Source organism: Paracoccidioides lutzii (assembly GCF_000150705.2).
Source record: "Paracoccidioides lutzii Pb01 unplaced genomic scaffold supercont2.49, whole genome shotgun sequence".
Classification (NCBI taxonomy): domain Eukaryota; kingdom Fungi; phylum Ascomycota; class Eurotiomycetes; order Onygenales; family Ajellomycetaceae; genus Paracoccidioides; species Paracoccidioides lutzii.
In genome coordinates, this window is record NW_015440995.1 from 97,862 (window position 1) to 110,808 (window position 12,947).

Below are 12,947 nucleotides of genomic sequence, written 5' to 3' on the forward strand. Positions count from 1 at the left end.
TTCCAGATATGGACAAACAAGCCTCGTCTGCTTGCGTACCATTCAACCAGTCAATCACAATGCGTTGTCTGTCCGTGTTCGGGTGCTCTAGATGTTGGTCATCCAAAAATGCTTCTGCCTGAACTCTTGAAACTCGTCCTGGGCTTTATTGGCGTTAGATTGGAATTTGGCACCTATGTCGTTGCTGCTGTTTGGCGTTCAATTGTTAAATAGATTGATTTTTACGATGCGCATCTGCCATCAAACGTGTCCATCCTTTGTTTGGCTATTCCCCTGCTCCCCGTTGGGGACGCCTCTTGGAAGCTTGGGCTTTGATCGAATCCTTCGGGTTTTGGACTCTGCAAGCCACATAACTAAAGCTGTCAGCGCAACTGTGGCTGAGATATTCGTGTGGTCGTATTTCCTTCTTCTTATCCTTAATCTGCTCCTCCTCAATGACAAGGGGAAAGCGGGACAACACACAGTGCTGAAGATGGAATATTCATATTCCAAACCATTGGTTGGTCTTTCGAAATAAGATCTACTTTTAGTCCATGTCAAATTAATTTGGAATTCAAGGCTCGCATTGTTATATCCCCATCCTCTATGAACATTAATCCCGAGACGCGCCTTGATATAGTTATTTCCATTGGGTCTTACTTCACCGAATCTAATCAGCATGGACACACACTAACTATCTCTAGGCCGCTGCCTGGCAGGTGTCGTTTACCGAGCTCTTGCAGACATTGACTACTTGAAGCTAGATGGAGCGATGAGCATTCCTTGCATTTAGCAGGATTGCATATTACATGAGAACCCAATATCTTCTCTGTGGGGTCTTTTCTGACATTTTCGCTCTAAGTTGCAGCTCTGGATTTGGAAATACATCGTTTGCCGTATCCAGGTGCATCAACATAGAACAGCCATCCTACAAGCCTTCTTATAATGTCCACCTCGGGAATCGGGTGGGTGTTTTGGATACGAAGATATCTGGATAACCTGGTTGGTAAAATTTGGATTAAACGTGTTCCAAGAGAAATTCCGGAGTCCGAGGACACCAAAGTCTCCACCACTTGCCCCATCAACCACCATGGCCTGTCTCGAGTCCCGTATATTGGGCAGGCTGAGAATGTTCCCACCGACTTCTTAACTATTGCCGCAATGTGAGGAACAGCTTGTTCTAGGAATTATATTTATAGTTTGGCAATGGATTCGGTTAAGTGTGAAGGTTGAAACTCCCATTCATTTCATTCAGGGGCTTGCTTAAACAAAGCACGAGGCCAAGCCCAACTTAAAGTGTATACATAGTATCTAATTCAAAATGCTAATGTTTCATAGGTCTTCTCTCTAGTATTATCCTATTCTACAGCGGTTATGCAAAGTATAAATTGTACATGATGCATGGTTCTGTTATCCCATCAACCACAAACCAAGAAAGCCCTTTGCAACCACAGCAGATTGTGGGTACAACTCATCAATCATCTCTCAAAAAATGGCCCATATTCATCCCCCAAGAAATGCCAATATTTGAGGAGAAGGGAAAATGAAAGGAAAGGAAAACAGCATCCTCTTGAATTGTCACCTATGTTCATCTCCGCCTTGAACTACCCGTGACCCTCATGCTCCCACTTCTCGACGGGTAACTGGTGCGGCTATTCAAGTCTCTCTTCATGTTCGTTAGAATGGTAGCAGCGCATCGTTCACAAATATAGTTTAAGTTGTTCGTTTCCCTTGCGATTCTCGGACAGAACTGCTTCTTCCCGCAAGTTTTTGTCCGAATAAATGATGTGTGGCCGCAAGAGTGCTGATTGTAGAGTTGGCGACACATGGTTTTTTTGATTTCGGTTTTGGTGTGTTTCTATCTTATATACTATATATAGCGTGACCGTTATAGTGCGATATCAGATGGTCAGAAGCGTGTGAGATTCTCTGCTTTTGAATGAACTGGGAACGGGAGAGGACTTTCGAGGGGTTCTCCGTCAAATCCGTTTTTCCTGCATGGTACATAAAGGTAATGCATTCGATATAGGGCAGCGTGTGGGGTTCGAAGGACAGTAATTCCAGTGTTTTGATCATTATACGTAGACATGCGAGATAACTGCGTCAATCCTGAAGCCAACGACTTGGGGAACTGTATTATGTATATATAATAACAAAACCTGCGTCCCATCAAAAATAATTCCAGGTATCAACATTCTACCGTGCTAGTACAATCCCACTGTCCGCTACAAAACGGGACCCTTGACGCCTTTCCTTTCTTCAATGTCTTCGTTCAAAACAATTGGGGAGGAATCGGATTGTTTGCCAATTCAAAAAAACCCCACAATCATATATAACGGTTCCTTATGGATCTTGGTAGAGTTCCTAGAGATATTAAAGAGAAAGAAAAAACAGGAGATGAAAATAGGAACAAACAAAGAGTCGTGGGTATAATGAATGGATTACTTAGAGTTCGAAGGACTGAACAAAGCAGATTGCTGAAAAAGCGGAGAAAACGAATTGATTACGAATAAATGAAGAAAGAAAGACGTTTTAAAGACAAATATAGAAGACATTTCAACCGTGGCGCATTCTTCAATTCTGACCCGCGAGAAGAGACGCTCGTTGAATCTCGGATGTGGGCATTGTGTCAAAATTGCCAAAACAGTCTGAAAGAATTAATCGCACCAAGGAACATTCCTGTTCTGGGAAAATCGGCCTCGATCTGGAATTGCAATATTCTGGCCCTAACGAACAACAGATCCAGAGGATACAATCGAATGTTGTAGCTTGGAAAGTGTTCTGATGTCGCCTTCAGATGGATTGTAACAGACAACAACTTGTACAGGCAGTGCAGGATGTAGAAAGCGGTAGTTGATTTTGCTCTCTTCGGGTATCCACTTCTCGGAGTAGAGAGTTGCCATTTACAAAAGAAAAAGTGGAAGATAAACTGGTCATGGTTTGTTATATCAGATTCTATTCATTGCCATCAAGATCAAATCAGAATATTAAAACAGGCCAGAGTAATAAATGCCCGATTCCGAAGTTATCAAAGGGGATCCAGTTAAAATAGATGCGATTTGAACGTTGAAGGCCTCTTTTCTAGCTGAATTGAGGCTGCAAATGAAGAAATGATTTTTGTAATCATAAAGAACATTGAAGACCTGTTGAAAGTTTGAGATTAATTTATCAGTGAGTAAATGTAACTAATTCATTATCAAATAGAATTTTATATTATATAATATATTTATTAGCTTGATAAACTAATATATTTATGTAATTAATAAATTTTTTCAAAATATTATAAATTTAAATATAATATAATACAATAATTAATTAATTAATTATAATTTTTTTAAAAATATATTAAAATTACTATAATTTAATTAAAATAATTTTATTATTAAAATAATAAAAAGATAATAAAAAGATTTTTAACTTTTTATAATAATTTAAAAAAAAATTATTATAAAAATTATAAATAAAAAAAATAAATATTTATTAACTTATTAATTTTTTTATTAAAATAAATATTTAAAAATAAATAATAATATTTTTAAATTTAATTAAATATTTAATTTTTATAAAATTTAAATAAAAATTAAAAATATAATTAATAAAAATATAATTTTTTTAAATAATAAAAATTATCAAAGTTTTTATTATAAAAAAAATAATTTTTTAAAAATAATTCTATTAATTATTAATAGATTTTATCTAGTTATTATTTATACAAATTTTATTTTTTTAATTTTTTTTACTTTTATTAAATATTTTTTATATTATTTATATTTAAATAAATTTAAATATAATAGAAAAATATCTATTAAAAAAATATATTATATAAAATCTTTATATCTAATTTTTATAAATTATAAACTTAAAATAAAAACTAGTTAAATATAGTTAAAAATAGAGAAAAATTAAAATTAAATATATACTGTTATAGTGTAGATGTTTATATATAAATTAAAATTAATCTACTTTATTTTAAAGATTAATTTATTTTAATTTTAATTTTTTTTTTATATTTAACTTTTTATTTATTTTATATTTTAATTCTCAGTTTAATATTTTTATTACAGCTGTCTAATTAGATAGATAAATTAAAACCTTTTTATTTTAACTTCAAATTAAGTTATAAAATAATATTAAACTTTTTTTTATCAAAAGAGTTATAGAGATTGAGTAGATAAATATTATATTTATATTTATATCTGTGATAGTGTAGAATGAGCTCTGTAGCCTTCTCAATAGCATAAAACTGAGATGAATGATAATCATAACTGTTTAAACATAATAATCACAAACTGTTTAGGTATCAGCATAGCAATCAACCTCACAATTATCTCACATACAAATAACATATAAATATGGTAATCACATAGCAACTATATTAAAAAAAGAACTATATAAATAGAGTCTTTCTCAAACTCATCTTTTAAAAATTATCTCAGTATTTGCTCAGATAGTTTATCTAGTTGATAATTGAATATCTGTTTATTTGTATTTAGATTGAAGTTATGACAATATCTATATCTATATATATATTTATATCTGATTGAGATTTTCAGTAATTATAATTATACTGAATATTTAAAAATTTTTATTAATTTTTTATTCTTCTTTATTATTCCTATCTTTATTATAATAACTTCTTTAACTACTATTATAGTATAGTTGCTTGTATATAAATTAAGATTAATTTACTCTGCTATATTTTGAAAGTTGATATATTTAATTCTCAATTATTTCTACTTTAAAGATTGATCTATTCTAATTTTTCACTATCTCTATATATTTAGTTACTTGTTTATTTTATATTTTAATTCTTAGTTTAGTATTCTCATCATGGATATTTAGTTAAATAAATTAATTAAAGCTATTTATTATATTATTATTTTGACTGTAGTTGAGTCATGATATAATATTAAATTTCTTTTTCTCAATAAAGTTCTAAAGATTAAATATATAGACTTTGTATCTATATTTATATTTTTATTCATATTTATATCTACATCTATATTTGATTGAACTTCTAAATAATTGTAATTATATTATATATTCAAAAACTTTTATTAATTTTTTATTCTTCTTTATTATTCTAATCTTTATTATAAAAGCTTTTTTTACTATTTTTTATCAGAAGTTTAAAAGTACTATTCAAAAGCTTCACAGTTTATAATTTTAGACTAAATGTCAATTCTTATAAGCTAAATATCAAGCTTTTAAGTTTATAAATATCTCTGTTACTTTTCAAGTTTATATAAATTATATCTTAATAGATCTTCTTAATATATATTGTGTGATTTATCTAAATAATATTTTTATCTATTTAAACTCAATAAATGAGTATAAGATGTATATGCAAAAAATACTTGAACAACTATACTATGTGAATCTATTTGCAAAGTATATTAAATGTAACTTCATCAAAAATAAAACCTTCTTTTTAAGATTTATTATTGAATCTTAGAGTGTTGAAATGAAATCAAATTAAATAACAATTATTACAGAATGATTAGTATTAACTAATATTAAAAAAATTCAGATTTTCTTAAAATTTATAAACTTCTATCACTACTTCATCAAAAACTACTTTAAAATCACAGAGTTTCTCTTTAATATCATAAAGATTCTAAAAATGAAAGAGTGAAAATCACAGTTTATATAAATAAAAAACATATAATATATTTTTGACAATCTAAAAGAACACTTCACATGAGCTTCTCTACTTACTAATTTTAACTCAAGTTGAAAAACTCAGATTGAATCTGATATTTCTACAGTAATAGTAAATATTATTATCTTTTAAAAATAAAATAATAATTAATGATATTCAATTGTATTCTAGTTTCATAAACTCCTAGATGTAGAAATATAATATGATATTTATGATAAGAAACTTCTTACAATTATTTTATATTTCAAGAATTGATATCATTATTTGAAAAGAAGTCAATACTCAATTCTTGTCTATTTTAATTATGTCAATTTTCTGTATTTTATAATGACTAAAACACTGAATTAATATTAATTTAAATGAGTAAAAGTATTATTAGTATATAACTTCATTTTGTATCATTGCTCAGATAAACAAAATTTAACTGATAAACTCAAATATTATACAGATTACATTGACTCTTTTCATGATGAGATCATATTTTCTATCTTGTAACCAAAGCTCTATCACAATATCTAACAGAGTTGAAAATTTAACTCTTATAAAAAACTTACAATTCTCATTAACTACACACAGGTCTATGATCAATAGCACATACTTTGTGTGAAATCTCTTAAAATTAATGCTCTGAGCTCTAAGTCTCTCTCAAACTCTATTCTGAGTACAGACTCTCTCTTATCACTATGTCAAATGCTCATTCACAAGCTCATATCACACTTATTAAAATTACTCAATATGCTGATTAGAAAATTCTTAAGAGAGAAAAATCTAATTTTAAAGAAATATCTTAGAAATTGAAGTATTTTCAGATTGTTAATTAACACTACTATAGTCTTCAAATCAATATATACAGATATATCAGAGTCTCTTATCTCTTTTCTTGTTAAAGTACAGGAATTAGACTTCTTTACAATAGCAAAGAAGTAAAAGATAATAGATAAAGATATTATCTTAAGTAGTGACTTATCCTAAATCATCTTAAAAAATAGTTTACTTTAAATAAATAATAGAGTTTATATTTTACTACAACAAGCACTGATCAAAGAAATAATCTACATTAATCATGATAACTTATAAGAGAATTATTTTGATACAAAATAGTCTATTAAGTGTATTTAAAGTAAATGCTATTAACATAATCTTATTCAAAATATTACTAAATATATTTATTCTTATGATACTTATTAGAGAATGAAAGTATATTATCACAAATAGTATGATGAATTTGACTCAATCTCAATATCAATCAATTTATGATAAATCATCACTATGAACTTAATTATTGATCTCTCAATCATCATCTGACTAGATAAGATCTATAATGCAATTCTTGTTTTAGTTAATGTTTTAATAAAATATGCTCTATACATTTCATATACAAAAGATATTATTGCAGAAGATCTTATAAATATTATCTATACTTATATTTATAGTATTTTTAATGTTTCTGAAAATTATATTTCAGATAGAGAATCTCTTTTCATAAGTCAATACTGATCAACTCTATGTTATCTATTTAAAGTCAAATAAAGACTATTTATAGCCTTTTATTTACAAATAGATAGTCAAACTGAATGTTAAAATCATATACTAGAGTATTATCTTCAATGCTTCATGAATTTTTATCAGAATAACTGAGGTAGATAACTGTATTTAGTGTAATTTATCTATAGTAATTTATAATATAGTTTAATTAATAAAGTTTCAACTTATATATTTCTCAACTACAGATCTATCCTCTGAATCAATATCAGTAATTTACTCTATTCAAGCTCAATTGAGACAATCAATCAGATCAAAAAAATACAAGTAATATGAAAAAAAAAATTCAAAAACAGTTGAAAAAGATTAAAACTATGTAAAAAATATATTATAATTTCAAATACAATACAAAACACTTTTATATGAGAGACTGAATGCTTTTCAATATGAAGAATGTTCACATACTCTATCTTACTAGAAAATTAAATCATAAATTTATTAACTCTTTTCAAATTATTGAATCTTAAAATATATAGATATATAAACTCTCTCTTTCATATTCAATATATAATATTCACTCTGTTTTTCATATTTCACTGCTTGAACTTTACAAAATAAGAGATAATACTACTTCACCTTCAGCATCAGAGCTAGTAAATGATGAGAAAAAATTTCAAATTGAGAAGATATTAAAGAAAGAAAAATATTAAAATAAGAAATAATATCATATATGCTAAAAAAACTATAAATCTTCTGATGATATATGAGAATCTTTTGAAAACATTTAAGAGACTGAGATATTTGATATTTTTGAATAACAGAAATCACAATGACGAGTACATTGAACTCACTCTTAAAAAGTATGTTAAATGCTAATTCTCTTTCATGCATGTACTTTTTTCACTACTTTTTCTCAAATGAGTTTTTTTTAAATCATGTGATTTTAATGAAATAACGTAATCCACCACTCAACGCCCATTTACACCCAACATCCACCATTTCACCATTATTATGATGAAATATTTTCAACATTATTTCAACAACACAATTAGATTTTAAGATGATATATTATAGGATGAAAATATATATAGAAAATTATATATAAAAATATATAGCTAATTCAGTAAATGTTTATTTGACTTAATAACTCACTCAGAATATGAAATCTTGAGTGAAGATAGATTCAGTGAGCAAGCAGTCATTAAATCAGTAGAGATTGCAATATCATCATATTTCTCTGACAATGAATCTGTGAGCACCCTGACAGGGCTCTGAAAATGTGATTTAGTCACTCTTTGCAAAATCAAGAATCTACTTTCCTGATTAGAATGGTGACTTTTGAATTCTTTAATCATCTTCTTATTTAATTGTGATTGTAGCTGTACAGCAGCTTGTTCTTCCTTTTCTTTTTACTCCTAAGTCTTTTTCTCATCTCTAAACTTCTTGTCAATCTGCTGTTGAGCAGCTCTTGCAGTCTTATTCATTTTCTTTTGCTGTTTTATGATCTGGTGAGCTGTCTTTCACTTCATCCTCTGCTGAATGATATCTGTCTTCTTCTGTTTCTTAAAAATAGTGTGTTGCAGCTTTGCATTCTTCTTATAAGCTTGCTCATTCTTTTTAACAATTTCTGAGGTCATTAAATTCTTGTAAATGCTCTGTATCTTTGCTAGTGAGAAGAACTACATCAATAATGAATTCAATAGATCTAGCAATCTCATTATTCTGTTATACTTGTAACATCTTCTCTTTTGATTAAGAGCTTTTTGAAGCTGCTGATTCTCTATTAAAAGAATCTCTTTATCAAGAGCAAGATTTTCTTCTACATAGATCACTCAGTTGAGATTATTAGATATTTAATACTACTGTTACTTGACTTGCTTCATCAATTTTCACAGACCAACAATAGAAGTAGGTGTTCTTAATTGATATATTGTATCAGGAGAGGTGCAAGGTCATATTTGAAGCTTTTTAAGAATGTGTTTCAGATTGAATAAATGTAGATCAGTAGCAGCAAATACAGCTTCAATATTTGAAGATGTAATTGTCTCTTTCTATATAGTGTCAAAAAGCTGCTAAAAAGACCTCTTTGTAGTATGTATGAATTTCATTTCAGTTCTCATTTATTTATTCAGTTGTTTGAAATATGATTTACTCAATGATTCAAATATTCTAACATCTAGCAGCTGTAATCAGTATGTAGAAAAAGAAGAAAATATAATGTATAGAATTTAATTCTGATCTGTGTAGTTGATAAATGTTATATTAACATGAGATAAGTGATCATTCAATATAAGAAGTCTATATCTGCAATCTGTCTTCTTTTTTGTAAGAGATTCAAAAACCTTCTTTAATCATATTAACTTATATTTATCATTGCTTCACTCATTTTCTAAAGTAGTGAAGTAGACTTGATTCTTTTCACTATCAAAATCTTCAAGTCAAGTATCTTATATATCTCTTGATTCTTCTTAATATATGAGAGTAGGTGGAAGTGAAGTTTTATCTGTATAAATTGAGACAAGTAGTGTTATGAATTCTTAACTATCATTTTGACTAGCATCTATTATATAATCTGATTTGAGTGAATTAATCAATACAATATGTTTGAGGGTGTGAATAAATTCTAATAGAAATTTTTTCTTATCAAAGTTGTAGATATTTGCAGATTCAAAGTTATATTTTATGATTTTTATCTGCAACTGAAAAATTAAGATAAATTAGTAAGATGAGAATTAAAAAAGCAGTATAAGAAAGAAATCTATTATAAGATTAAAATAATGCTTGAAGTATGTAGAATTGTCTACAATTTTATATTTTTGATTAATATTTTGCAGATAGAGTGACTTGATCATATTCTTGTAGCATTCACAGAACTGAGCTACTCAGTTGACTTCAATAGATGCTTTTAGAATCTCAATAATAAGATTATGAAGGATTTGAACTATACAAGGGAAATCATAATCTGTCAATCAATTGATATAAAAAAGGAGTTATTTTACTTGTAAATTAGTGAGAGCTTTGCAGTGGATAGAGCTTGCTTTCTTTCTTGACATTTAAATATCTCTATAATGCTTTGACAACATATATCAGCTGATTTCATATTTTTTAGTAGTTTTAATATAATTAGATATTAATTGCACATTCAAATCATCAATCGCAGCTTGTATAACTGCTTTATGATGTATAATATGAGTGATTAAAAATGAATGAAAAATGAAGATTTGAGCAAGCATTGGGTATAAACAAGCATTGAATGGTTGATTACATTAAGCAAGATATTAAAAATCATTAAGTCTTCAGAAAAATTTTATTTTACTATCATCTGAATAAGTCAAGATACTCAGATATATATTTCTAGTTCTCTTTGATTTATTTTCTATTCATAATCATCACAGTCATTATATATTGCTCAGATACAGTAATTCTTCTCTTTTCAAACTCAATACTCTTTTTCTTAGTCAACTTAAAGTTCTTCATCTTTTTATACCTAACTTCTTTCTCTGCATTTTTTTACTTTTCATTCTCAGAGAATATTATCAATATATTTGCAGTCTCAATCTGATACTAAGTATAATCAATAATATTAATTAAGATAGTAGTATAAGCTTTTATTGAATAAACAGTATGAGAAAAAGTTGTTAATATTGTTATTAGACATAGTAGTTTAACTCAATAATATAAGATCTTTACTGATCTCATTCACTCTGCAAAGAATAAAAAGCTCTAAAAAGTAAGCAGTCAACTTAACTCAGAAAAGAAAATAAACTAGATAAATAATTATCAGTTATTATAATAAGTAAAAATATCTTTAATATAGTAGCTAAAGACATACTATACTTATTTGAATATATAAATTATATGTAAGACAGCAAGAATCACAATATTTTTTACAGTAAGAATAATCACACATCATAGATAAATTACTCAGTTTGAGTAAGCATCACTTATAGAGAATATCTTTAAGATAAAGTCAGTTATATCATCAATAATTACGAGCTATAACTTAGTAGATCTATCAACTGTTATCATACACATAATGATGTTAAATGTACTAAAAATAGAAGAGTTTATTCAAAGAATATAGAAATCGATTTTGTCATAGTAGCAGAGATAAGAAAGAAATTAGAAAAACTTAGAATTAGAAATAACAGCAACTGCAAAAAATTTATAATAATTATAATTGTGAGATTGTAAATAAAGATTAAAGAGCAAAAGATATCTTCTCTCTTCATTCTTATAGTAATAAATACTCTCATAGCAATCATCTCATATAATCAGTTTTTTAATATTATTGAATAAATGTTATAAGTATTATTCTCTATATCAATAAATACTTCACGCTCACATCTTAGTTCTATATCAACAAATATCTTATATTCATATTGCATCTCTAAAATAATCATCTTCTAAAGCTACTGAGATCAGTCTTTATGAAAGAGATAGATATTCAACTATAATATCAAAACTCTCTATACTAGGTTTTTACTCTCATACTACTTATCTCACACTGCTTATCACACTGCTTACTAAAGAACTTATCTTTATACTACTTATTAAAGTATTTTAGAATCAGCATCTTTTAAAGAATCAATATCATTTTAAAATTCAGTATTTGAAATCAGCACAGATTAGTACTTCTCAAAAATTAGTTCTTTAATATCAGCACTTTTTGAAAAATAGAATTAGCACTTCATGAAGATTTAGATCACTATATTGCTAATTTTTCATTTTATAAAAGATTATATATAAAATTTATTACTCTTTATTTATATATATAAATACTCTTAATTCTCAAAGTTTCTTTAAAAGATTCAGTAATTAGCTGCTATTCAATTCTACATATACGTTTCATTCATTATTATTTTCTTTCTTTCATAGTACTCACAGCGTCTATATATCTACTCTCTTACAGTTTTAGTTATAGAGCTTCTTATACTTTCTTTTGATACTTAGTTCATTCATTTTAATATCCTCATAAAAACTGTTATTTTTATTTACTTTTTTTTAAATCTTATCACTGATATCAAACTATTATATAAATTTTAACTTTTAAATAATAATATGATGATAAATATAATACTAGTAAAATATGAAAGAAAATATATAAGAATTTGATAAACAATAATTAAGATAATTAATTTATTTATAAGTTTGATGAATTTTTTTTACTTTTTTCTTGCTTCTAATATAACTACTTAAGAGCAAACACTGTTTTAAATCAAAGAATAATATATTATATTATAGTATAATTATTTGTATATAAATTAAAATTGATTTATTTCATTATACTTTAAAGATTAATCTATTTTAATTTTTAATTATCTTTATTATAATAATTAATTTATTCTGATCTTTAATTATCTCTATATATTCAACTACTTATTCATTTTATATTTTAATTTTCAGTTTAATATTTCTTTTACAACTACTTAGTTAGATAAATAAATTATAGCTATTTGTATTATTGTCACAGCTTCAATTTAAATGCAAATAAATAAAAGTTTAATTGTCAATTAAATAAGCTATCTGAGTGAATATTAACATAGTTTCTAAAAGATGATTTTGAAGAAGGCTTTGTTTATATAGCTCTTTCTTTAGTGTAGTTTATATGTTATTTGCGTATGGGATAATTGTGGGGTTGATTACTATGCTGATGCCTAGATAGTTTGTGATTATCATATCTAAGCAGTTATAATTACTATTCGCCTCAGTCTTATGCTGTTGAGAAGGCTATGAAGCCTGTTCTACATTATCATACTTATTATTATTCTGACTTTAATTGAGACATAATAACTACTTTTTGTTAAAAATTTAAAAGTACTAA

The 12,947-nt window shown here is 26.8% G+C and overlaps 1 protein-coding gene across 1 annotated transcript; it reads left to right on the forward strand.

Annotated features, from left to right (window-relative positions):
• Positions 1-924: 924 nt before the first annotated feature.
• PAAG_12650 (hypothetical protein) lies at positions 925-1,146 on the forward strand (the record flags this gene model as incomplete). Its single annotated transcript, XM_015848116.1, has 1 exon — positions 925-1,146. The coding sequence occupies one exon, from the start codon at positions 925-927 to the stop codon at positions 1,144-1,146; it is 222 nt and encodes a 73-aa protein (XP_015702271.1).
• Positions 1,147-12,947: the final 11,801 nt, after the last annotated feature.